This window comes from Ambystoma mexicanum, chromosome 6q, assembly GCF_040938575.1.
Source record: "Ambystoma mexicanum isolate Mex_15411 chromosome 6q, UKY_AmexF1_1, whole genome shotgun sequence".
NCBI classification, from domain to species: Eukaryota; Metazoa; Chordata; class Amphibia; order Caudata; family Ambystomatidae; genus Ambystoma; species Ambystoma mexicanum.
This window is the reverse complement of record NC_090937.1, coordinates 272,160,502-272,186,258: the sequence shown is the minus strand read 5'-3', so window position 1 is coordinate 272,186,258 and position 25,757 is coordinate 272,160,502. Positions and strand designations below refer to the sequence as shown.

Sequence of the window (25,757 nt, the reverse complement as noted above, 5' to 3'; positions counted from 1 at the left end):
CCCCTGCTGTACATCTGCAGGGTTACTGCTTGGAGGTCCACGCATAGCTTCACGAAGTACTGCTTTGACAGGGATTCCAGAAAGTCGGCCAAGCAGTGCTACGCAACCTGTCCGCTTGAGGTGAGTCTGTTCCAGAGGTAAGAGTTAATTGGTTCTGTTGAGCGTTGTCACCTCATGTGGTTGTGTGATGTTGTACTGCTGTGTATTTGTTATTAATGAGCATGTGAATCCATACCAGACCCCATGCTGGAGAAGGTTTAAGTTACTTACCTGTAACTATTGTTCTCCAGCATGGGTCTGGCATGGTTCACATGCGAACCCTCCCTCTGGCTCCTCCGCAGCTCTTCTTGGTCATACTGCCACTTTACGTGCCACCACATCTGAAGAGGGCTTCCAGAAGCAGGGTTTAGGCAGAGGACTATCATTGGATGGGGGCAGTATGTCCCAGAGGACAATGATTGGTTTAGAGGAGAAATACAGTTTTAAAGTGAAAGTGAAACTTTTTTCTTTTACTGAGGATTCCCAGCCTGACAAGAGGGAATATTCTTGAGCATGTGAATCCATGCCAGACCCATGCTGGAGAACAATAGTTACAGGTAAATAACTTAAACCTTATAATGTGCCCAGCACTCGAAGACCTTTGTTACAATTAAAGACGGTATAATTAATTTGGTTTCCTTGTTAAAAGCTTGTGAAAGTTGCCTTTGTAACGTACACAGCACTCTGAGACTTTCGATAACGTGCCTCTCATGCACGTGACCACTCAGATTTAAGTTATACTTATTAGTTCAAAGATTAATGAGGATTTCATTCAGAGACCTTAGACAATGTTGTTTCTTAATGCAACCACTCCGATACATAGTAATCCTCTGCGGAACTTCAAACACTCGCACTCCGGGTTTCCTTTTGCATAGAAACTCACTGGTTGCGTCTTGCGGTGTTTCTGCATTGCGGACTTCTTGGCCTCTGGTCCTCCGCTTCTTCTGCCTCTCAGGCACTCCTGGGTTGCCTTCTAATTGCAGGAGAACTAGCACTGCAAACACCATAATAAAGGGCAGCCTCCAGTTACGGCTCCCCTTTGAATGTTTGCTAGGTCCCACAGAACCCCAACACCTGGGCTGTATTCCGGTGAACCATTAACTTCCTGCATGCACACAACTTCCTGGTGCTTTCTCTCACCTCTCCCTGCTGCTCCCTCAATGTCACGGCTTCTTTGGATTCACCCTCTCTATGCTCCGTTGTTAAGCAGAATTATATGCAGTACCCTTTGGGAACACCACAGACAATTAAGACTACAAGTGACAGTACAATTTCACCTTTGGTACAAGCCTGTACTACACAGTTAAAGTGGTAGCAGAGGCTGAGCAGCCAGACTTATCTCAAGAGTAAGTGAGCAGTATCAAATAGTTACACAAAGGACAGCAATTACTATGATTCAGGCAAACACTGACTCGAGGTTTTCAAGCAAAACAATATACATTTCTCCAGCATGGGGTCTGGCATGCTCATGAATATTCCCCGTCATCAGGCTGGGAATCCTCAGTAAAGAAAAAATCAGTATCCGTTTCGTTTCTGATATCTTTCTTGGTAACCAATCACTGGTCTTTGGGTCATATTGCCCCAGCCAATGACTGCCTTCTCCCTAAGCCCCGCCTCTGGCAGCCATCCTCAGATTTTTACCGCACGTTCAAGTTTTGGGAGTCCTCGTGCTATAGCTCCCGAGCTTTTTCTGCGTTTCGCGCTTTTTCAAAGGGATTTATCTAATTTTTCGGTTAAATAGAGCCTCAAGCTCCACCGCTTCTACTTCCGATCAACGGAGACCCGTTTCGGAATCTTCTACGCCCTCAAGGGTGAAGTTTTCATCGAGCTACGCTTCTTGGAGGATTCCAGACGTTTCTGAGGCCTACCTCATGGACATGGCCCAGGAGAAAGGAAGCTCGACACCGGGCAAGCTGTTCAGGAACTGCCCTGGATGCAAGCTACAGAACCTGTTCAAGGAGGACGAGCACTCGAAGTGCCTCTACTGCCTTCATGAAGACAAATTGCACGTGGAGAAGGACTGTGCGTTATGCATGAACATGTCAGAACGGATCATGAGGGACCGTCGGACCAGTTTCGCCAACTGGTTGGAAAGCAAGAGCCCAGCAGGTGAGAAGAAGAAGAAACCTGAGCGGTCTTCTAAGTCCTGTGAGGGTGCCCTGGCGACGGGGGCCTAACAGAAGGCAAAGCACTGCGAGTCCATAGGCACCTGGAGCGCCGAACGGTCGGGCTCCTCGGCTGCCGGGCAGGGCGCACCTTCACTGACACCATCAACCGCGAGCCAACGCTCTGGCTCAGGGAAGAGAAAGTCCGAGAACCAGGCTAAGCTTCTGGAGAGGCCCCGGTCGATCTCGAAGGAACCGGCCGAAGGGGTACGAGGCGGTGACTCTCCCCCTAAGGTGAGCGCGCCCAAGGTGGTGGAGGCCTTGATTCACCCGGCCAAGGCCTCTATTGAGGGTATCGCTACAGCCCTGGGGAAGCCAGGCTCCCCCAGCAGAGGCGGCCTCGGGGCCCAGAGTTTCCCTGCCCCCGCGGGGGGAAGGCTCTTTCAAGCCCATCGAAAAGACCCACGTGAAGAACCCGGTGGAAAAAGAAGAGGGGGGGCAGTGGCCTTAACGGACACGGACACGACCTCCAAGGAGGAACTGGCCGAAGTCATAGAGGAGGCCTGTCCTAACGGGAGGGACCCTGACGAGGGGGACGACGAGAGCGAGGGTGACGACGACGAGGCTCCGGTGGAGGAGGAGCAACCGTCGCGTCCGTCGCAGCCCGGGCCCCAAGACAACTCGGCGGCCATTTTGACAGCAATCCTGGCCTTACGCACGGAGATAAGGACCAGGTTGCCCTTGCCTCCGACGGACGACCCGACAGAGCCGAGTCCGTCGGGAAGCCCCCCTAACAAGAGGAGAAGGATCCATCCAACCCCCCCTTCTCAGCCCTCACGGCCCCATCCAACCCCGCCTTCTCAGCCCTCACGGCCCTCTCAACCTTTGTCTCCTTCCCTGACCCCGAGGGAGGACACGGGGACGGATACGGCCAGGACGGGGACGGATGACAAGGGTGGTGATGACGGGACTGGTCTCCCGTCGCCGATTCCTCGGGCGTCTCCTCCCGACGAAATTGGCTCGTTTCACGCCATGATCGCCAGGGCATCCAAGCTTTTTCAGCTCTGCCCCGGAGAGAAGAAGGAAGGCTTCCTTTACCAACGGCGTGAGGCCAAAAGGAAAACGGTCCTAGCGGTGCCGTTGTTGGATGACATCTGGGACGAGGGACTTGCCCTCCTCAAGAACCCGTCCACGACACCTGCTAAGAAGGACCGGTACGAGAAGTAGTACCGGGTTCCCGACGCCGCCCCTTTGTGTCTTAGAGCGCAACCGACCCCGGATTCGGTCGTTTCAGCAGCAGCCAAGAAGAAAGCGGGGGGGCATCAGCCTCGACCTCTACTTCCCCGCCAGACGGCGAGGGAAAGAAGCTGGATGCCATGGGACGACAAGTCATCTCGTCGGCGGCGACGACGATTAAGGCGGCCAAAGCCCTAGCGATCTTGGCCCGCTATGACAGGGAGTTGTGGTACAAAATTGCCCCCCTGTTGGGACGATAAAAGGGCAGAGGCCCTGGCAATCCTGCAGGAGGGTGAGGTGGCCTCTGACCACGCCATAACTGTGGCCACGGACATTGCCGACACCGGTTTCTGCCAATTGGGCAACAGTGTTTGCCTTCGACGGCAGGGGTGGCTCAAGGCGACGGATTTCCGCCAGGATGTACAGGCCAAGGGTTTAGACATGCCCTTTGACGGGAACAACCTGTTTGGGAAGACAGTGGATGAGTCCCTTCAGGCCATCAAAACCGACACGGAGACGGCTCGGGCCTTGGGTGTTCTACAACGACGACGTCTGCACTTTTGGAACTCCGGAGGCAAGCAAGGTGCCTCCAAGGGATTCGGCGGCGGCTCCTCAACATACCGTCAAGCGGCCTGCTCCTCGTTGCAAGAAGCCTACAGGGGACAAGGCAAGTCCGGAGGACCTCGCCGTCGTCACCAAGGAGGGCAAGGCGGCGGCCAATCAAGACTGAACCGGCTGTGGTGTCGGGCCCCCACCAAAGCATCCCAGTGGGAGGCCGGCTGACGAGGTTCGTCAGCGTGTGGAAATCCATCTCCACCGACCATTGGGTGCTCGATGCCCTGGCCCAGGGGTACACACTCAAATTCCTAAAGAAGTGTCCCCGCATTCCACCCGTGCCCAGGAAGGAAAACCACGTCCCTCAACTACTGTTTGGAAGTAAAGGCGATGCTCAAAAAAGGTGCCATCGAGCTCATCCCAAAGAGGCTTCGGGGCTCTGGAGTTTACTCAAGATACTTCCTCGTCAGAAAGAAGACGGGCGGTTGGCGCCCCATCGTGGACCTGCGTCGACTGAACAAGTACATAAAAGCACAGAAGTTCCAGGTGGTCACCCTCCAGCACGTGCTGGGACAGCTGGAGGAAGGCGACTTCCTATCGTCGTTGGATTTGGAGGATGCGTACTTTCATATCCCCATTCTTAAAAGGCGCCGAAAGTTCGTCAGGTTTGTGGTCCAAGGGCGGCACTACCAGTTCAAGGCCCTCCTGTTCGGACTGAAGTCGGCTCCCAGGGTGTTCACAAAGTGCCTGGCACCGGTGGCGGCACGGCTGCGCCTGCAGGGGATCCACGTTTACCCCTAACTGGACGATTGGATCATCCGGGCAACAACAAGGGAGCTCGCCGTCGAACACACAGCGAAGACCGTCCAGCTGCTCACGGACCTGGGATTCACCATCAGCTTCCCCAAATCCCTCCTGGTCCCGTCACAGGTCGCACTATTTCTGGGAGCCAAGCTTGATACAGTGGCGCGATTGGCCTTGCCGTCGGAGGAAAGAACGAAGGCCATCCTGGGCAAGGTACAGCGTCTGCTGGCCACAGACGTGGCCAGGCTGAGGTCCATCAAATCCCTTCTCGGGATGATGTCCTCCTGCATCTATCTGGTGCGCCTGTGCAGGCTTCGGATGCGTCCTTTGTAGGAGTTTCTCGACGCCTGTTGGACTCAAGCGACGGGCAGCTTCGAGGACAAGATCTCGCTCAACGAAGTATTCCACCAAGCTGTTCGATGGTGGGGCACCCGCTATTAGGGAGAATTCTCTGTTAAGGCTAATTTCCCAAACCTAGTGAGTCCCCCAGCAGCTTTGCTGGATTTTTGGGGTTTATTTTTTTCTCCTGCTAAGAGTGAGACTCTTTTTCTCCCACTCTTAGACATGATTTGAGGTGTTCCTTTGACTTTGTATGTGTTTTATGGGCTATGGGGTCCTTTACCCCATAGGGCCTCATGTGTTTTGATATATGGGTTACACAGCACCCTCCGTGCAGTAACCCAGGGGTGTCGTAGCGACCCCCAACCATAGACTCCATACCCTGGGACTGACTACTGTCTCCCAGGGCATGTAAAGTCACCATTGGCTTTAATAGTCTCAAATTGAGACAACCAGTACAAACCATCATATTGTGGACGTACTGGTCGGGGCAATTCGATTGCCCCAGGGTCTGTTGTTCGAGGGGGCACTGTCCAGTTCCCCCCGACCGAGTTTTGGCTGATGACAGTGGATACTACCTTTTATATTCGACTGCGAATATATCCGTATGGGACTTTCCCATTGTTCGAGGCTACCACTTTTTAAAATAGCATTGAACATACCGCTGGTTTATTAAATTAATATAAATTCACCAGTTGGTATTTTTCGCCGAAACTTGGTTCCAAAATGGCTTTTGTGTTCGCTTCTGTGACTCCAACCCAAGTCGAGCCCTTTGTTCCATTTTTTTGGCGGGCTTCTCCACAGAAGCCTCCAAAAGTGGTGCCACTCTGTCTGGGTACCACAGGGGGTGTGGGAGGGGGTTTAGGCACCCTGGACAGAGTTGCCTCGGCAACTCAAGTCGCACTCTTGTGTGATTGGCCCAAGTGATGAGCCGCCCGGCTCACCACTTGGCATGTTTGGGTGACAGCTAGGCTGAATGAATGGGAGTTTGCTGCATAAAAGCAGGGCTTTGGGGACTGGAACTTCAGAAGTCGCAACAGGACCTAAAGAATCCGACGAGGGAGAAGCCGAGCCGACCTGCAGCGACAACACCACCGGTGGAGCCCTGCTGAACCGTCTCACCACTTTTCCCGACGACAGAAGAGATCTCCAGCCCGGAGAGTCTTCTTCCTTTGACTGGTGGGGATAACCAGTTTGCCCGTCTTTTCGCCTTCCTGGACCATCTCGTGGCCGCCTTGCCCGTGCCGTAATACCACGGTTTACCACTACCGCAAAGAAAAGGGTGGTACCTTGGAACCAGGAAACTCTGTGGCTGGTTTCTTCCCTGGCAGCGCAACGACCTCCAGCTTTCCTCCACGTTGAGACCTCTTCTTCCTCTGGACAAAACACCGACTTGCAACCGCTGCCAGGAACAAGTGCCCCCGCTGGAGCGTTCCTCCCATTTTCAGGCCTGGCTTCCCTTGCGACAGATCGTTCGGGGTGACAGTAAATCCTCGACTTTCTAACCTGGGTTAGCCTGGGACCTGTTAACTAACTTTTCCTGACTTGATCTCAATCTTTTGTGAACTATTTACAAAGACTCTTTGGGCATAACCCAACTGTGTGATCCTGGACACATTTCGCTTGCTCTCTCTAAGAGTGGGCCTGGCATTTGAACTTCCTTGCTCTCCAGTAGACTTTGCCTAACCTGCCTCACTGTGGTTCTTTGAAAAGTATTGAGATTTGTGTGCTTTCATAACTATGCCTTTTCCCCCCTTTTTATATAACTTATTAGAGTGCCATCTTATGTTAAGCGCTCACCTCTGTCTGAAAATAAGTGGTGTTTCTCACTAAGACTTGTCTAATAAGTAATCAGGGTTATATATATATAAAATAGTGACTGTGTGCTGAATTTACTTACCTCTTTTTGTGCTAGTGTAATTTACAAGTGTGTCTTTAAATAAATAATTATATACTTTTACACCAAAGCTCTGGTCAATGTTTGCTTGTGCTACTGTGTCTCTGTACCTATTGTGTATACCCTATATACTGCCTAACTCATCTTGAGAGAAGTCCGACTGCTCAGCCACAGCTACCAGGTAAATCTGGGTGGTACAGACCGCTACCAATTGGGTTTACTGCCAACCACCTGTAGTCCTAAATCTTTTGCAGTGGTCCCTAAGGGAACTGCACAGGTTTCTGCCTAACACCCGCTCGCATCTCGCGGCGGGCACAGACTTTCAGACCCCAGCATATCAGGTGACGGTGACGACGGATGCCTCCCTGGAAGGATTGGGAGCGCACACCGGGGATCTTCACGCGAGAGGCCTATGGCTCCCGGAGGAGAGGCCGCTCCACATCAACATACTGGAGCTCCGGGCGGTGTTCTGGGCTCTCAAGTCTTTCCTCCCGTCCCTCAAGGGCAAAGTGGTGAGGATCTTCACTGACAACACCACCACGATGTTCTACATCAGGAAGCAGGGGGGAACCAGATCCCCAGCCCTGTCCAAAGAAGCACAGGACCTGTGGCACTGGGCCGTTGCCCAGGGGATGTTCCTGGTACCCTTTCATCTAGCAGGGATAAAAAACACCATCGCCGACTCACTCAGCAGGGAGCTGCGTTCGTGCCACGAGTGGGAATTACACCAGGATCAAGTGGATCAACTCTTCCGGCGATGGGGCAAACCCCAAATAGACCTGTTCATGACGGTAACGAACTCCAAGTGCCAGAGGTTCCCCCAGCAGAGGAGCATTGGCGATGCTTTCTCGTTCCCTTGGGATGGCCTGTTCTTTTATGCGTTCCCTCCGTTGCCGTTGCTGCTCAGGCTCATCAACCAACTCAAGAGGATCTGGTGCAGGATGATCCTCATCGCACCGAAGTGGCCGAGACAGATATGGTTCCCGGACCTTCTGGATTTGTCACGGTCCCAACCAGTCAAACTGCCGACGGACGCGGATCTTCTCTCCAGAGAAGGAGGCGCCATTCTTCATCACGACCCGGAGTCGCTGAACTTGCAGGCTGGGCTCCTGCAGCACTAGAGTTTGGAGGATATGATATCCCGGCTGACTGCAGAGAGGTCCTTGCAAAGGCCAGGGCGTCCTCAACTCTCAAGTGCTACGGGCACAAGTGGAAGAGATTCTCTGTCTGGTGCCGTGCACAGAAGATTAACCCTCTCAGGATTACAACCCTCAAGTGCTACCATACCTGCTGTCGCTAGCCAAGGCTGGACTTTCTCATGCTTCAATCAAGATGCATCTGGCAGCGATTTCCCGATACACCAGAACTACAGGGCGGTCATCCCTGTGTCTCATCGCCTGGTGAAGGAATTTATGAAAGGACTGTTTCGATCATTCCCACCGGTGAAGGCGCCAGCCCCGGCGTCGGAGCTCAACGTGGTGCTGACCAGGCTCATGGGTCCGCCATTCGAGCCGTTGCATTCGACCCTGTTGAAGTTTCTGTCATGGAAGATGGCGTTCCTTGTGGCCATCACCTCCGCACGACGCGTGGGACAGATTCAGGCCCTATCCTGCAAGCCTCCATACCTGACCTTTCACGATACGAGGTTAGTGCTGAGGACGCACCCCTCCTTCATGCCCAAGGTGCCGTCGGACTTTGTCGCCGGCCGAGAGGACTTTGCACTCGCTGGATGTAGCTAGAGCGCTGAAATTCTACGTGGACTGAACAAAGAGTTTTCGGAAGACATCACAGCTGTTTGTGAAATTTGGACCTGTGAACCAAGGGAAGGATCTCTCAAAGGCTTCCATTTCCAGATGGCTCTCTGGCTGCATCATGCACTGTCATCGTGTTGGCAAACCGACCGTTGCCCGGCCGTCCAAGAGCCCATTCGACCAGAGCGATCGCTGCCACCATGGAGTTCTTGTCTGGTGTGCCCCTGCTGGACATCTGCAGGGCTGCTACGTGGAGGTCGACGCACACCTTCACGAGATTCTACTGCGTCGACCGGGATTCCAGGGAGGAGTCCAGAGTTGGCCAAGCAGTGCTGCGCAACCTGTTCGCTTAAAGTGAGCCTGGTGAGGAGGTAAGAAATGCTTAATGTTGAGTTTTGATGTAATGCTTAATGTTGAGCCTTTGCCACCTCCTGTGGTTGTGCATGTGTGTACTGCTATGTATTCTCATATTCATGAGCATGTGAATCCATGCCAGACCCCATGCTGAAGAAGGAACAAGTTACTTACCTGTAACTGTTGTTCTCCAGCATGCGTCTGGCATGGATTAACATGCAAACCCTCCCTCCTACCCCTCTGCGGCTCTTCACTTGGTCATACTGCCACTTTACGTGCTACCAAATCTGAGGATGGCTGCCAGAGGCGGGTCTTAGGGAGAGGGCAGTCATTGGCTGGGGGCAGTATGACCCAGAGACCAGTGATTGGTTTCTACTAAGAAAGACAGATCAGAAACGAAACTGATACTGATTTTTTCTTTACCGAGGATTCCCAGCCTGACAACGGGGAATATTCATGAGCATGTTAATCCATTCCAGACCCATGCTGGAGAACAACAGTTACAGGTAAGTAACTTGTTCCTTATTTCACTCTTCAGTTGTATAACATTACTATTCTAAGCAGTTTAAAAATCACACTCTTAATACACCACACCACTTCCCTTAAATTCCAGACAAGTTAAGCTCACAAAATGAATTGGGAACAAAATGGCACTCCAGCAATTTAATAGGGAGGGAAAAACAAAGTTAACTGAAATTGAATCACACCACCAGGTAAGTACTCGGGGCAATCGAACAAGAGAGACTACAATGATAAAATCAGATAGAAAAGGCTTAAGGCCAAAGTCAATAGGTCAAAAGTCGTTTGCTCAAGATAATACAGTTCAGGGTAGTTCACAGTAAAGTTCGTGGCACGGTTTCCGGACGAGGTTGGTTGGTAGAAAAGTTAGTTCAAAGAGAAGAGAAGGACAAGCCCTCGGTTTGGAGAAAGATTTCAAACACTTTCACCAAGGCTGAATGAAACAAACAACCGGATTTGCACAGTACCTTAAAACGGAGAGGGAGCTGTAGCTGAGGCAGACGTTCCTGGTAGTTCCTGCAGGCTCACGGTTCCTGTAGCGACTGTTGGACTGATCAGAAGTAGGAAGACTGGAGGGTCCTGCACTACCCAGGGAAGAAACCAGCAGCAGAGCAAATTAGCAAATAAAAGGTGCGCTCCTTAAAACCCAAGCAGGATCTGACCTTCCTGGCTATCCGGCCCACTGTAGCTTTGTACAACGAATTCGACCAGAGGAGGGGTCCTGGCTTGCAGTTTGGGCAAACTGGTTGGTCCCACCAGCTGAAGGGAAAAGTTTCCTGGAGGATCTTCTCTGTCATCGGATTCTGAAGATTCAGACCTGCAGCATGGTTTAACCAGGCGGTTCAGTCGTTGTAGGGGTCCTCTTCCATCAGCTCCTGAGGTTATTTTGTTCCAGTGGCGACTCTGCTCTTCCAGTGCCAGAGACCTGCTTTTTATGCAGTTTTCCCCCATTCATACTGCCTGGCTGTCAATCACACAACAGGGTGGCTGTCTTACCAAGGGAACCCATGGCAGGGGTCCTAAAGCCCCTCCCTCACATCCTGCCTACCCAGACTTTCAGGCGCCTAAAGGAGGGCTTCTGTGTGGAAGCCCACGAAAAGGCGATGAACAAAGGGACCAAACCTGGTTTGGCGCGCAGAGTAAAACACGAGAAAGACATTTTACAAAAAGAAATGGTGAATAAACCCAGCCGGATCCGTATAAAATATATATGGTCAAGCGGGTTTATGCTTGAGGCTAATATAATAGCCTAAACCAATACTGTGGTTATTTAAGATAACCACGGTATAAAAAATAGGGTAGCTACCACTGCCACCAGCCAAGTCTTGAAGTAAAGGGAGCGAAACAATGCTCCAAGAGACACAGACAAAAAGGGATAAGAATTAACCCTTTCCAATACTCCATGTAAGATGGGGTGTACTGGGCCAGTGGTAAAAGTGACTAAATAAAGTTAATGGCAACTTTATCTTTTCTGGGGGACAGTAGTCAGCCCCAGAAAATGGAGTCGGTGGGAAGTCTAAAAGACAACCCTGTGTCACTGCACTGAAGGTGCTGTGTAACACACATGGAAGAATATGGTGCCATGGAGTAGGTGAGGCTCCAGTGCCCAAGCTGACACAAAAAGTAGAAATACACATAGCAAAACACATGTAAAAGTGGGACAAAAGGCTCACACTCTTAACAGTTAAAAAAAAAAAATCCTAGAAATCCAGCAAAGCTGCTGAGGGACTCAGTAGGTAAGGGAAATTAGCCATTTATGAGAATTCTCCCTAACACTCTTGCAACTTGATTGGGCCTTTTGTACGCCTGCAGCCCTCAACAGGCTGCAGGTGCTGATGTACAATTAGCCCTGCCTGACCATCATTAAGAGGACATGCATGACCTGTATTACTGCTCAGCAGGCCTCTTCCTCGTCCCAGTACAACAGTGGTAAAAGCACCTAGACCTCATTGCTCCTAGTTGCCTCTTCTTCGTCCCAGTACTTCTAACAGTCATTCATGAGGAGTTGAATCAGAACACCCCATAAATTCGGCGGAAGGGTTGGGTTGATCAGTCGTAGGAAAAGGGATATACCATGTCTCTCATAAAGGCATCCCCCTCACAGACCCTGCAACCAGGTGATCCTCCCTCGCTTGTCCACCCCCAGTGTCGGGATCCAAAAAGCAATGGCCTTTCCCTGGCCACCTGTGCAGAGAGCCCGTGAGCAATAGGAGTGAGAATGGCCTCAGGGTTCTCACAACTCTTACTGCTGGCAAAAGGCTGTATCCTCGTATTTTGGAAAGACAAATTAGAGCCTCTGGAACATGCTTGTATGAAAGACTTGATGTGGTGCCATGAGAGTAACTTTTGTAATTTAACGCTACCATGGCAGCCTCCTTATGAACACCCTGTAGGCAGCATATTCTAATGCTGACAAATATGAGTATTGCTAAACAAATTGCATTACTTATATGCTAAAAATCTGTGGTGCGTAACATGTATTCTGTGAAGTTGTTGTTGCACTGTACTGTGCTGTGATCTTTAAATATATATTTGTTTAATGGGGCAGACATATGCCAGGCTTTGAAAAAAAATGACTCTGACAAATGTTGCACGTGTTGTGTGACTGGTCCAGTGTTAAAGAGTTCTGGACAGAAATAGGGGCTGGCCAAGGATTTACTCTGAGAAACACCTAATGCTGGGGATACTGTCAGATCTGCAACCTGTGGGTTACTTGGCTCATTTATTAGGCATGCCTGTGAAGAGGTAAGCTGTCCCTGGCAGGTCTGGGTGTATGCTCATCTGTTTTCTACCAGTTACATCTCGTCCTCTTAGTAGTCAAACAAGAGAGGGAAGGTAAGCTATGTGGCTAGATAAATTGAAAATTGACGCCTCCAAAGTGAGACCCAAATAACGACACAGCAGCACAGGACCTGGGGACAAACAAAACAGGGATCAGTTCCCAGAGTTACCAACCCTCCTTCTCGCTATCACCCATAAAGCATTGCTTACCATGATATTGGTGTCCTGCCAGCAGCACAAGGAAGGCAGCTGCTGCAGTGAAATCCCAATAAGGGCAACTACACTGTTACATTTCAGGGTGGCTTGTAGAATCACTGACACACTAGAAGGTATACCAACTTATCAGCAGTTGGTTTGTGGCTAGCAGGCTTGCTTGTTTCTGTGTCCTTGAAACATAAACCATAACACAAAGTTCCAATGCAACTGCAGGAGGTTTAAATGCAATAAAGAGCAACAAATAATCAGGCTCTCCAGACCTTGAAGACCTGTCACTGTATCCTCTGCATTTGTAAAGACCCCAGCGACCTGCAGCAGATGCTGTTTTGTACTATCTGCTGGACATCCTTCCCAGTCAGACTGCGTCTGGGTTGTTCAGGTTTCATCACCCTTAACTTCCTGCCTCGCTGACAGGAGAGCGCATTTGTGTGGCATATGTTTCACCCTTTACTGTGACTTGTGGTAGGGGTTTCGGCTTCAGTCCCCACCCAATGGCCTGAGCTGCTGCACAAGTTGCAGGCAGTGGCACGTCCAACTGGGTAAGAGGTGGCTGTCCGGCGGGTAACCTTATACCTATTGTTCCCCAACTTTTGTGTTTCCACCAAACCTCAGGGGCCCATCTCTAGCATATTTATTGTAAAAGACTGATTGACACATGTAGTGTTGCTTAGTGCAAATAATTTGTATTGAGGTGCAGAAGAAAATGCTGGTGACGTCTTCACTTAAATCATCTTATTGGAAGTTCGTAAAGATAACAGTCCTTGATGATATGTGCTAGGATTAGGGGCATAGACAAATCCATGTGGGCATAAAAGACAATGCATTAAAGAAGAGTTGTCCTTACAAATATATTTTATTGGGCCCATAGTCCTGATCATTTTAGCAGTACTTAGACGTTCAGGATGGAAGCTCATGTGAATACAGCTAAGCAAGTCTCGGTGTAGTTTCTGAGAACATCTATTTTTAGGAATGAGGATAGATCAAAGAGATTGTTATCTGGGGATGTAACGTAAATCCTCCGGTAAAGGTGAGGGAAAACATTGGGAAATACGCAACTATTGTGCTGCCTTTTATGTACAAAACAAAAACAACAGATGAAGATTCGGCTGGTATATGCACCATCGGCACCCGGCTCACTCGGTAAACCTGTGAAGCCGCAAGTGAGTTACTTTTTAAAACTAGCCCCTCAGGACCCTTGCCCGAGCTGCCCACGCCATCTGAGGCCTTTGCTCCCTCATTTCCCTGCGGCATTTCCACCTTGCCTTCCTGCCGCCTCCCAACCCGCCCCGGAATGCGATTGGCCCTCCCCAGCGACCTTCGGCTGGTATACGCACCATGCTGCACCCGGCTCACTCGGTAAACCTCTGAAGCCGCAGGTGAGTTACTTTTTTTAAAACTAGCCCCCCAGGACCCTTGCCTGAGCGGCCCGTGCCATCTAAGGCCTTTGCTCCCTCATTTCCCTGCAGCATTTCCACCTTGCCTTCCCGCCCCCGGAACACGATTGGCCCTCCCCAGCGGCCTTCGGCTAGTATATGCACCATGCTGCACCCGGCTCACTCGTTAATCCACCATGGCCCTCAGGTAAAAGCTGTGGCCCCGTTGCCCATGTGATTTATTTTGTCCATATTTTCACCCTATGCGGGCAGTGATTTCTGTGATGTTCCATTCCCAACTTTCCCTCTCGAATCCCGCCCATATGCTCTCCCCCCAGCTCCCATTGGCTAACCCTCCTTATACCAGACTTGACCTGGGCAGCCCTCTGGCTAAGGGCCCGAGGCAAAGGGTGGCTCCTGCATTGGCAGCTCCAAGATGTGTCTGCAGGTGTCAGCAGAGAAAGCCAACAGACACCAACAAAAACTGTAAGTGTGGCATGTAGAGCAATAACGCTACTCCAGAAAGCCCTGTCACTCTACCTTACATTTCCATAACATAGACTGCAATAGACTTATATCATGCATACTCAGAGAGATTTGTGACCACCAGCCTTAATCTATTCATGGCTGGACTGTAAATGTTGCTTTGCTTTACACACTAACTTACCTGCCAATGCTAACCAGTGCCACACCTAGAGAGACCTATGTCGCATCTAGATGGAGATATGTATGATAGCATGTGCCACACTTACATGAAATTGTGAACTTTAGCCCGCGTCACATCTAGGTAGAATGTGTATTATAGCATGTGCCATACTTAGATGAAATTGTGAACTTTAGCCCACATCGCATCTAGATGGAAATGTTCATGATAGCATGTGCCCCACTTATATGAAATTGCAAATGTTAGCATGTGCCACACTTAGATGAAATTGCAAATGTTAGCATGTACCACACTTGGATGAAATTGTGAATGTTATAGCAAGTGCCAAATCTAGATAGAAATGCAGGGATATTTCACGTGCCACATCTAGAAAGAATGTAGATATTTAGCACAGCACCACTAAACGATGTCAATAACCAACCCACTAACAGTTTTCAACCCTCTGCATACACCTCTCAAACTCTAAGCATACACAACCACAGCTCTATAGCACAACAAACCGCACAAACATCACTACACCGCAACAACAAAACAAACCACACATAGACTTGCACAACAACACACGATGGCTACCAAATGGAAAGCACCCCAACCAACGGACCCACCAGGCTGAGGCTGCCAATGGCATATCACTTACTCTCTTGCACTTTTCCCGCTCGTTCCCACTAACTCACCCCCCCTTCCTTTTTCAGAACCGCCAGCGCGCCAGGGGACCACTCCGGTAGTGATAATGTTAACGGATATTTGTACTGCGCACTAACATTATAAAAACTAGATGGAGGTGGGTTAATTGGCAAAGGTGCATACTAACGAAAAAGTTTAGATTGTGTCCTGATATGCCAACAGATCGATCTGTGTGCAGAGATGCATGTTGTTTGGAAAGCAGGACAGAGGCTGGGGTTATGTTTTGTGTTGGTCATTAAGAGAAACATTAGGGCCCATTCACCGAAATAGAAAAGGTGGTGGTTTTCAGTGTATTAGACATTTTTCTGTATTTTTTTGTAAATGGAAAACTGCCGAGATAATGTGTGGTCAATAAAGTTCCACTATAAGGTCCAGGTTTGCTGCAGTGAAAAGACATCTGTCTATCATCTTCGTCACATATTCAAGTTTCTTCATTATTCAATGTAATGGAGACCAAACTAGAATGAGAAAATAATGCTTTGACCTCTGCTACGTTACCAAAAGCGAAAAATGTGTCGTATCTTAATATCTCTACAGGAATGTTCAGAAGGAAGACCGCTCTCCTATGTTGGATGAATATAGTGAGTACAAACAAATGAAGGCAAAGATGCGACTGCTAGAGGTGCTGATCAGCAAGAGTGATTCATCAAAAACCATTTAATGTGGTGACATCTCTGAAGCAAGACAAGACTTCATCGAACAGGGAAACAAAGAACTAAAGTATGCGTCTGAGAAAGAGCAGCTTTTTCTCTAGAAACTACAAGCCTTCCATTGCATAGGGCAGGGTAAAGCAAAGGTGTCTCTTACTCTGTGCTGCAAATCGTCTTTGCTGTGTGCCCGGACTCCGCGCCAGCCTGACTGGCAACTTCAGGACATGGGGCTGACGGTTCGCTAAGAAGCAGTGCTGTCACATTGCTAGTGATGCTCAGTTTGTGTGCTCTGCCATATAGTGAATTTCTCTAGCTTTAGCCCTACATTTTGATGTGATTAATGTCTAGATAAGTGATAGTCACGTTCCAAGGATATTCTATGTTCCTTGTGTCCCTCTTTTCCCATTCTGAATCGCTGAAATGTGCTCTTTCTCTAGTATCTTCTTGCTGGATCCTTCAGTGGACCTGTTCAGATTGAGGTTCATTCTTGGCTAAGCCACGTGGACATTACAGACTGGCGAGCTAAGCTATTGATGCACTCAGTTACATTTTTGGGGAATCAAGGTTTTCTCTTACGGCTGCATGGGATCGTTGGTATGCCGCTGCTGCTGCTTGTACTAGGGAATTACGTTTGGTTTTGCCTTGCTGTTTTCCCTTCATAACTTCTAGGTAGAATTTTGTACGTACCCATTTGAGCAACGTGTGTCGTTACTTTAAAGACCCAGAGTACCCCACAAGATAATCCCTCCCTAACTAGTAGAAGTGAATATACTTGGCCTGCACCCTAAAACTGATGGTCATGCCTCTTTAAGGTGTGTCTGGATCTTTCTACCTCAGGATTTGCTGATTTGCATTCCGTAATTAATGTGCCTTGCAGCAAGCATTATTACTTCACACACTATCCAGTGTGTGGAGTGATCTAAAGCAAGCTTACACTACTTGTCCTTCTTTTACTACTTTCTATTTCTTCTTTCTTTTGTTTTTTGTTTCTGTTGCAGAAAACATAATTGCATCTGCATTCATGTGATGGGTTATGGGCGTGTACACACATGTAGAGAGGACATGAACGAGTGATCACAGTATCTTTAATGTCGATTTAACAGGCATTTATAAACATACTGGAGTTTGTAATTGTGGAAAAAAAATGCTTGGTGTTACAAGTTGCCCAGAGATTAAATCCATGTATTCCATGGCAAACAGTGCACAGCATTGATCAACTAAGTAGTTTCCTTGTCACTGTGCACTTGCTCCGACCACAATGTGGAAATTAGGGTGGTGGTGCTTTGTTTGGATAATGGGATGGTGTGCCTATTAATTGTTGCTAGGGCTTTATTATATGTATAACTTTTGTATCTGTCCTCTTTGCAATGCATGGGAGGATATGATTTGATAGCCTGATTGATAGCAGAGTGCACCTCATCCAGCAGGGTATCCTAGTTTGAATTCCCAGTGTTCTCAAACTAGCGAGACTGAAACAATGGGGATGATGCCTTTTAATTAAGTCTATGAGAAAGGTAGGCATCGTTAAGTATGGACTGCTGAAAGGAAACGTGCACCTTGGTGAGATAGGCTTGCAAAAGAAGAACCCTGTCGCCTCCTTGAGCCTTAAGCTTTATAACCCATTGAGCCATGCCCTCTCCTAGCGTGCGTCTATTGCAGTGCGGAGCAGTCTGTGTCTGAATATTCCTTTGAGAGATATGGGCAGACAAGGATATACCCCAAAGAGATGGTGTATTGTTCTTTTGGCATGTCATCCACAATTGTTGTGTAGGCGAATAGTGAAGTATGAGAGCAAATTAAATGAATAAACTCATTCTTTCAGTGTGTATGCACATTAATGTATCCATTCCTCCTTTTTCTACCAAAGACCTTACGTCACCTTTGTCCTCAATATCCTGTCTTCTGTTTGCAACCAAAGGGTGGACAGTTGGATTTGCTGAGCAAGGATGTATAAAAACCAGCACGATTGTTATCTAGGCAGTTGCTGGCTATTCCTCGCCTTTTCTCTCTTTCCCCAGCGCATGTTCATTGTCTAGAACAGCATTGTGGTGTGCACTTTAACAAGTTGAACATATTTTAATACTCTTAAAAATCTAATGATATTGAAAGCTACATATCCAAACAGTATTGTACATAATCTGTCACGTATGTCGTTTTTAAACGTATTTGTTACCAAAAACAGAATTAAAATTGGCAAACCAGCAGGCTTAGCTGACATTTTAAAGTAAGTCACAGTGAACATATACCCAAAATATACAGTTACTTTGAAATTTGAACGTAAAGATTACACCTCAAAAACTGTGTTGGAAGTTGAATAGATGGAGTGCACATATTTCATTCCACTCCTCTGTTAAAAGGAGAAACAACAGATCTATATAGGCACCTTTTTCTTCTGTCTCGCTTTTTACTTGCACTCTGATGCCTGGATGATATGTGAATTTGTTAGTGCTAGCAAGTAGTTTCCTTGAAAAGAGATTTTCTCAATGATATGTATCTCTGCTGAAAATAAGCTGTTTTGCAGTTATTTAGTTTGTAAATCTTGCATTAGATGTGTTTTCACGCATGGGTCCGTTAAGAACCAAAGACCATATTTTGCACATACATTTGACAAACAACTGAGAGCTCTGCCGAAGAGGAGTGCTTGAATAGCCATAGTTCAATGAACATCCCCATTATCCCATTCTAAATTCTCATCATGTTTTGTATTTCAGATAATTCCTAGGCCAATGTTAAAACTTGGAATCTGATTTTCAAATTGAGTTAAACTTTGCAAGCATCTTTTATAAAGGATAGGCAGACTAAGACAAGATAGAAACTTTGCCAGCTACAAGGCATGTTGTTTTGGATGTGGCAAGCATATAGTCCATATAGCAGGGTTTCTCGTGGTAACAGGGGAATGCTTTGACAGTCTATTCTTCTTAGAAGGATGTCTGTCATGCCCTGAAGTCACAACCTGCATCCAGAGTTTAGTCTCAAAACAAGACTCACCAGCTTGTGTGGCCTAAGCACAATACTGAAGAAATCATCTTGAGTTTCTATGTGTTGTCACTTTTCCTTGCTAAGAAATCACAGTGCTGGAATATAGGCAACTGCTTTAATTGCAGAAAGTAAAGAAAGCATGATTTATTTAAAGGTTTCATTAACATGGGGCCACATGGAGTGGAAATGTTCTGTATGTAGGCACCTGCATGGCTAAATATCCTGTTACTTTCCTTTAATGCCCCAGAAGCATTGTTGAATCTTTAAAGAAGGAAAAATTAAAACTGGTCAGGAAGTTTTCTCTTGCTAAATATTCTTATTATTCATCAGGCCTTTTGAATGTATGTTGATATAACAAAACACTTTCCGGCTTAGAAGAACATGTCACTGGTGCAACCCAGTGGGGGTATCTTTAAACAAAATGTTCACTTTTTCAGAAGCTTCTTGCTAAATTGGTGTCTTGAGTTTATATTCGATGCCCTGCCACAAAATCATGTATCAGTGGTGTTGCTTTGTCAATGCATTTTCCACCACTACATGTGTGTACTTGTTTGCATTTTGGTTGCTATTTTAGCCCTTGCATATGTGAATTAATACAGACACTGTTGTTCATTACATTCATTACTGTACACCAATGTATTTTTTCCAGTTGATTCAATTGCCACAAAGAGTAAACATGCACATATATTGATATTGTGAGATTATACAATTTGAATGCGTAGAATGCACAACATGATGGGTGAGGCGCAACCAAGACACCACCTTAGATCAAATGAGGTACAATGAACAGCCTGGAAAAAAGTGTTGACACATGTTTTCTGTTTTGTATAAGGCAGAGACTTATTATATAATGTGTCTCCGGTTACTTTCATAAACCGAACATGGTATGCAGAGGATAATTCTTTTGGAGATTTGTCAGAATTGATCAATCACTCATGTTACGTGCCAGTTCTTTGGGTGTGCAGTTGCATGCTCCAAGGCTTGGAATGTACAATTTTATTAGTGACACCTAAGCTTTTTTCTGGATAACACCAGGGCTCTTTTTTCTGCATTGAATGTAATGTTCTCTGAGCTCTCAGCGAAATACAAGAAATGCTCTGTCTGATGTCCAACAGCGGCACGCTTAGCTGAGCTGAGGAAGTCATTTATCAAGTATCCTAGTTCAGCATTGATTCATGAAATCATTCTTCCCAGCTTCTTGCCATTGCAGATTGTTTATTGTACAGGGTACACAAAATTCCCCAAAAAAAGCTTGTCGGCACTAGGAACATGATGAATCGCTAAGAAAACACAACAGGAATCTATGAAAATATAATGGCTGTAAGCAAACATTTGAAACCGTGGAAAGGAAGTCCGTGTGTTATTTGCAAACACTCCATATGCCAGTGTTAGGGCATTTAGACCTCCCATGCTTCACAAGCAATGGTCAAGCGGGCCAACAAACTGCACCAGTTAAGATCAGCAAAAGATTCCCTACAAAGGATTGAGGACAGTGATTGAGGTCATACAGGAACAGATGGACAAACCATAGCAAGTGGAAAAGACCCACAAGAACCCATGGAGGATCCATTTCATACAGGTGAATGGTAGCCTCAGATAAACTACAACATTTCTCTAATGTTCCAGGTTAGATGGGGATGTCACACCAGATAAGGCTCACCTACCTCTGAGAGACCAGGCAAAGTAACAATGCCACCAGACCCAGTTTGGCAATCATCTAGAAGTTGTATCTGTTCTTGAGCATCACCTAAAGCGTCTAGGTTAGTGCTTGCTTTGTTCAATCTCCCAGCATTCAAGTGGCAGGGAACTAATATGATTCCTGTCATCTGGCTTAGATGCCTTCACAGCCCTTCTCAGCATCTGCAGCTGCTATCACAGAAAACCAAGCCACAAACCAGTCACTGTAGAAAGCTGCTACACTAAATGTCACCTCTGTTGCTGCCTCTCTTTAACATCCACACTGGCTCTCATTCACTGGAGAACCAACACCTCTACTTCCTTAAAGCTAAAGCAAAGTGCAGTAACATTTTGCTGTAGCGCATTAGAATACTAATAATGTCTGAATTCTTTTTTCTTTTTTACATTGTCCATTTAATGCTGGTATGTTTAAGATAAGATAGATCATCGGGTTAGAGATGCCACAAATATCAACACTGCTGATCTTAGCAAATCGGTACATTAACAACCATGATTATATTGTCTATGTGACTGTTATTTTTTGGCATATCTGTTCTTTACTATAACATAGCCTTATAGGGTGACCACATGCTTTGCAAAAGAGTGACTTAATTTTGTACCATACAACACAAATAATACAACATACACTTTTTGTCTTAGTCGGCTGAGGTGTAATACTGCTGATAAGGGTATATTGATCAATTGATCCTGGTGGTATACACCTGTTTTCTAGAATTATAATTGCATGTGTCATCAAACACACACCTCATGAGCTTGAATTCCACATGTACGCTCATGTCACATCCTTACAATAGCATGTCTCTTTAGGTCGGCATGCAGAGATGTGCAGTTTCTGTTGCTTGCAGGATGCACCATGCATGGGTTGAGCTCTAGTGAAGAGGGTGAATAAATATATTAGGATTCCTGGCAGCAAAATCAGTGACTCTACTAGATATTACTGAGGTTAATTGCATGGCTTCTTCTCCGGTTAGATATCTAAACACTGGTTATTTTCAACACGTTTTTTTCCCCAAAGGATCGTGACAGGGACTTCTCCCAGCTTCACCCAATTTATAACCTTGAGTTATCAAACCATTACTTTTTTTAGTTGATTTGACCACAACAGTCTCTGCTCAATCGAGCAGCTACAGCTTGGTCTCTTGGCCTACAAAAGGTGGAGATTAGAATTCATCCATACAACAATAAAACAATTACTATCCAAGAGATGGAATTCCTTTCGTTTTTTGGTGATCTTGTGAGCTGGTGTATGATTCTTTTACCATTTTCTCTAACAGCTGTGTTTCATTGTTCTTACGATGTTATGTGTTATTTTCCTCTTGCAAGCCACCCTGCTTGCAAGTGATTCACAAGGCCACCAGCCAGTTTTTAATCTGGAGCCAGTTAGAACGCAAAATACTCGTCTTTTTCAGGTTGCTATAATGGACTTCACAATAATCACATCTGCTCATAAAACCATTCTTTCTTGCTCTTATCCTAACCTAGACGCGAGATGTACTCTACATTTTGCTTATTCTTATATCTTGGAACAAGCTGCTTCCTCGGATCCCGATGCCGATAGTTGCCTTTCTATGTCATTTTTGGTAGGCTTAAACATATCTCTATTCAGGACTGCTTTCAATCAAACAGTTTGTCCCCTTTCTGCATTTTTACAGTTTAGAGCTCACCAAACATCTCCAAAGTCATACCATCTGTTTGGAAACACTGTGACTTTGCGTTTGTCCCACGTGGAATGAGCAGTTATATTAAACCCAAAGCAAAATGTCACTTGCTGGCCCTATGATTCCAGCTTTTCTTCCTTTTTCCAGGAGCCTTGTAGTGAAGCTCATTTTCAAGCTAGATGTAGAACAGTTGGACAGTTAATTTGAACAACTGATTTAGGTACAAGGGCGCGGGGGGTAAGAATGAAGTTGGGACAGCTGAGGTTTCTGGCTGAATGTGTCAATGCAGTTATCGAGAAGTAGGTGAGAATGGTATTAGAGCGTAGTACAAGTGGTTCACAATACTGACCCTTAAATCTAAAAATCTGTTTTTTTAGCTTCCTGCCTATTGTATACATATAATGTTCATGTTGATACATTGTTTATAGTTATCATATGAATAATCATATTGATTGACTATCCTGAAAACCTGACGTGTTTGTGGCTCTCGAGGATTGTAGATGTGTGCCCCTGGGCAGGTGGTAGGAAGAGTAAAAGGTGTAGTGGGTCCGAATGCCAGAAGCAAAGACCCTCTGTATTAATCAGTTTTGGTATCTTAAAACAATATTTTGTTAAAAGCTAACAGTTGAGGATGAAGACATTAAAACCCTTAGGCAAGAAAGACACATGTCTGTGCAGTTGAGTGTTCCTGAATGTTCCCAAATGTTAAGAACACACAGTTCACCAATGCATTTACTAAAGTTTGATCAGGGATGTGTCATAATTGAGGGACATAGCCACATTTAGTGAATAAACCAACTCAAAGCCTTGGCATTTGTTATGGGGCATGCAGCAATCTCATGCAAGTAGCCTTAAGGCTGCCTAATTTTTAAGTTGATGTTACTGTAACACACAGCTTGACATTTGTGAAATTGCTGTCACGTATGACAGTTTTGCTTTGCATCTAATGGAGAACCCACATTAATGTGTTTTGACAAATGAGACTATCAAAAAAATGTGATGCGCAAAATGTATTTTGTAGATGAGTCCACGAAGGAAAGGTTGTGTTAAAATATTTAAAAAAGAAGTGTATTCCCGTTAATCGATCATGAGCCCTGCAGTGCATGGCTAAAGAAAACACTAAAACGATATACTAAATTATCTCGCATAAGATCATGGGTACCAGACTGGGCTTTCAGATACAGGAAGACTTATTGTTGCTTTGTGTGTATGAAGTTGTTTTGTCTTCATTTCTGCTTGTATCTGGTTTGAAAATTCTAATTTACTGTTTGCTATACCTCTTAATCATGCACCCATTCCTTTTGAAATTGAAAATAAACGAATGGTTTTGAATGTGTCCAGTGACACTACTGCAAACGGAAACGCTGCTTTCCCAAGATGCCGATGCTGGGACCAAAACAATGGGGAAACCAGCAAACTCTATTCAGTGCACAATACATTGCTAGTATTGCTAGTATCAGAGCTAGTGCACGATCTATGCTATGGGATGATTGGACCGGTCTGTCCTTGGTCTTCTGCATAATGTTTTGCATTTCATTGTTTATCTCTGCAGGTGATGCACTGTGTTAGTTCCTTCATCCCATTCATCGATTAATCCATATCTCTTTTCTGTGAGGCAGGACTAATCCTCAAATCATTTCCATCCTATGACCACCACCTAATTTGGCCGAGTTTGCTCAGTCCTGTGTCAGACAACTAGGAATGAGATAGCTGGTGGGCATAAAGGCATTTATATCTGAGAAAGTGATGGGACACTCTTGCAGATGGGCTTATGCTAACAGTCTTCGATGAACCGCCCTGCTGAATCAAAGTGCACTTTGAACTTTAAACCGAAATGGCTACATATATTTACAAGCATGTATCAAAGGCCACAAAAACATGTACACTAATTAATTTACTACCTTACATCTGATCTGTGTAAATGCGACCACCAAACTTGTACAATTGTATTTAGCAAAATATTTTGTATTTTGGGCCCAGCTCTTACGTTTACACAGTATCTGTAAGCATAACAAAATGTAAGAAAAGTGTTTTTATATGTGAACTGGTTGATTGAAAAATAGTATGTACATTTTCGTACATGATTGTATTTTGTATAAAAGAAAGGAATAAAAACTATTTTTGATTGTACATGTTCAGCAGCATTTGTTTTCCAAGGGGTAGTGATTTTGGAGGCTGTATGCCTGCACCCAACTCTTAAATATGTTGTTCACACCGTTTGAAAACGCATACTTTCAGAGCATTCTTTGCTTATGCTTTCAACCACATCTTTGATGTTTCCTCATTGCAGTGTGAGTCATGCACATATGCTTTATATTGCTGCACACCCAATTAAGAAAACACATGGACCACACAAGAGTGGGCTATTTCTCCATCTACAGATGCCACATTATTGTTAATGTTTAATCTTCATTTGCATTTTAAGCACTGTGATACACTTGGTTTTAGGCATAAAGTTATATTTAACCAATTAACCCCTGCAAATTTAAAACCTCAAAGCACACAATTTTGCCCAGACAGCCACTGGTGACCTATTAACTGAGCATTCTTTTTTTCTTTATTTACTTATTGAAGTGTTGAATAGTTAATTTTCGCATCTAAATGTCTGATGTATGGTATTCCGCTCTCAAACAAAGCCCCAAAACAAATATAAGAAAAAAATACCTCTTCTCCAGAATCGAGCTGAAATTAGTACAATAATCAAAATACTGGTTCCCAAAATGCCCAGTTGTGAACGTCACCACCAGCTTGGAGAGGCACCTTTCATCTAACATATTCTTCTATATTCTCTGTGCGTATCAATAAGGTAAGTGCCATGAAGAATGTCATGAGTTTGGAGAAAGAAACAACGCAGAAGAAAATGAGGGGAATGAAAATTGCTTTAATGGGGGAGGCAACACAGTTGAGGTGGGAGAGTAAAAAAGGGGTGCACCGGTAGGCCACCAGGGGGCACAGGCAAGATGGTTGCCTGAACCACGAGCTCCTTCCCCTACTTGGGCAATGAAGAGGAGACATGGCAAAAAGGCAGCACTAGCAACCCTATGTTGGTGATTCCCAGATAGATTGACTCACAGGGCGTCAGCTGGAGCAATAAGGGCACGTGAGACCACTGGGCTCCAACCCTACGCTCACTTTCGGGCCCGGGAGGCGATGGGTCTGCTCTCTCCGTGGGGCTACGTGGGTGGAGGCCGTGGCTTCGGGTAGGCTTGGGTGTCACGTCTCTGGTCATGAAACACCATGCTAGCAAACTCCCCCTAAGTCCCCACTTACCTCTGCACACCCGACAACGGCAGTTGGGCGACAGGTCCTGGCACATCTAGAAGAAGGTCTTCATTGGTCGTCCGGGACGGATTCCTTTCCTCCACTGGCAGAGACCATGGCGTCTTCCCAAGCTGCACCATAGTTATCGGTATCCCCTGGGGGCTCGTGGGTTGAGACATCACATGGTCAGGAAG

At 46.4% G+C, this 25,757-nt stretch overlaps 1 protein-coding gene across 7 annotated transcripts in view; it reads left to right on the top strand.

Moving 5' to 3' along the window:
• Positions 1-24,432, top strand: part of FAM13A (family with sequence similarity 13 member A) — a 2,868,510-nt gene extending 2,844,078 nt beyond the window's left edge. For all 7 annotated transcript variants that reach the window (XM_069630746.1, XM_069630744.1, XM_069630745.1 and 4 more), the window contains one exon: positions 15,855-24,432. In XM_069630746.1, coding sequence (XP_069486847.1) covers positions 15,855-15,978 — 124 coding nt within the window. In that variant the 3' untranslated portion in view covers positions 15,979-24,432. The remainder of the gene's footprint in view (positions 1-15,854) is intronic.
• Positions 24,433-25,757: the final 1,325 nt, after the last annotated feature.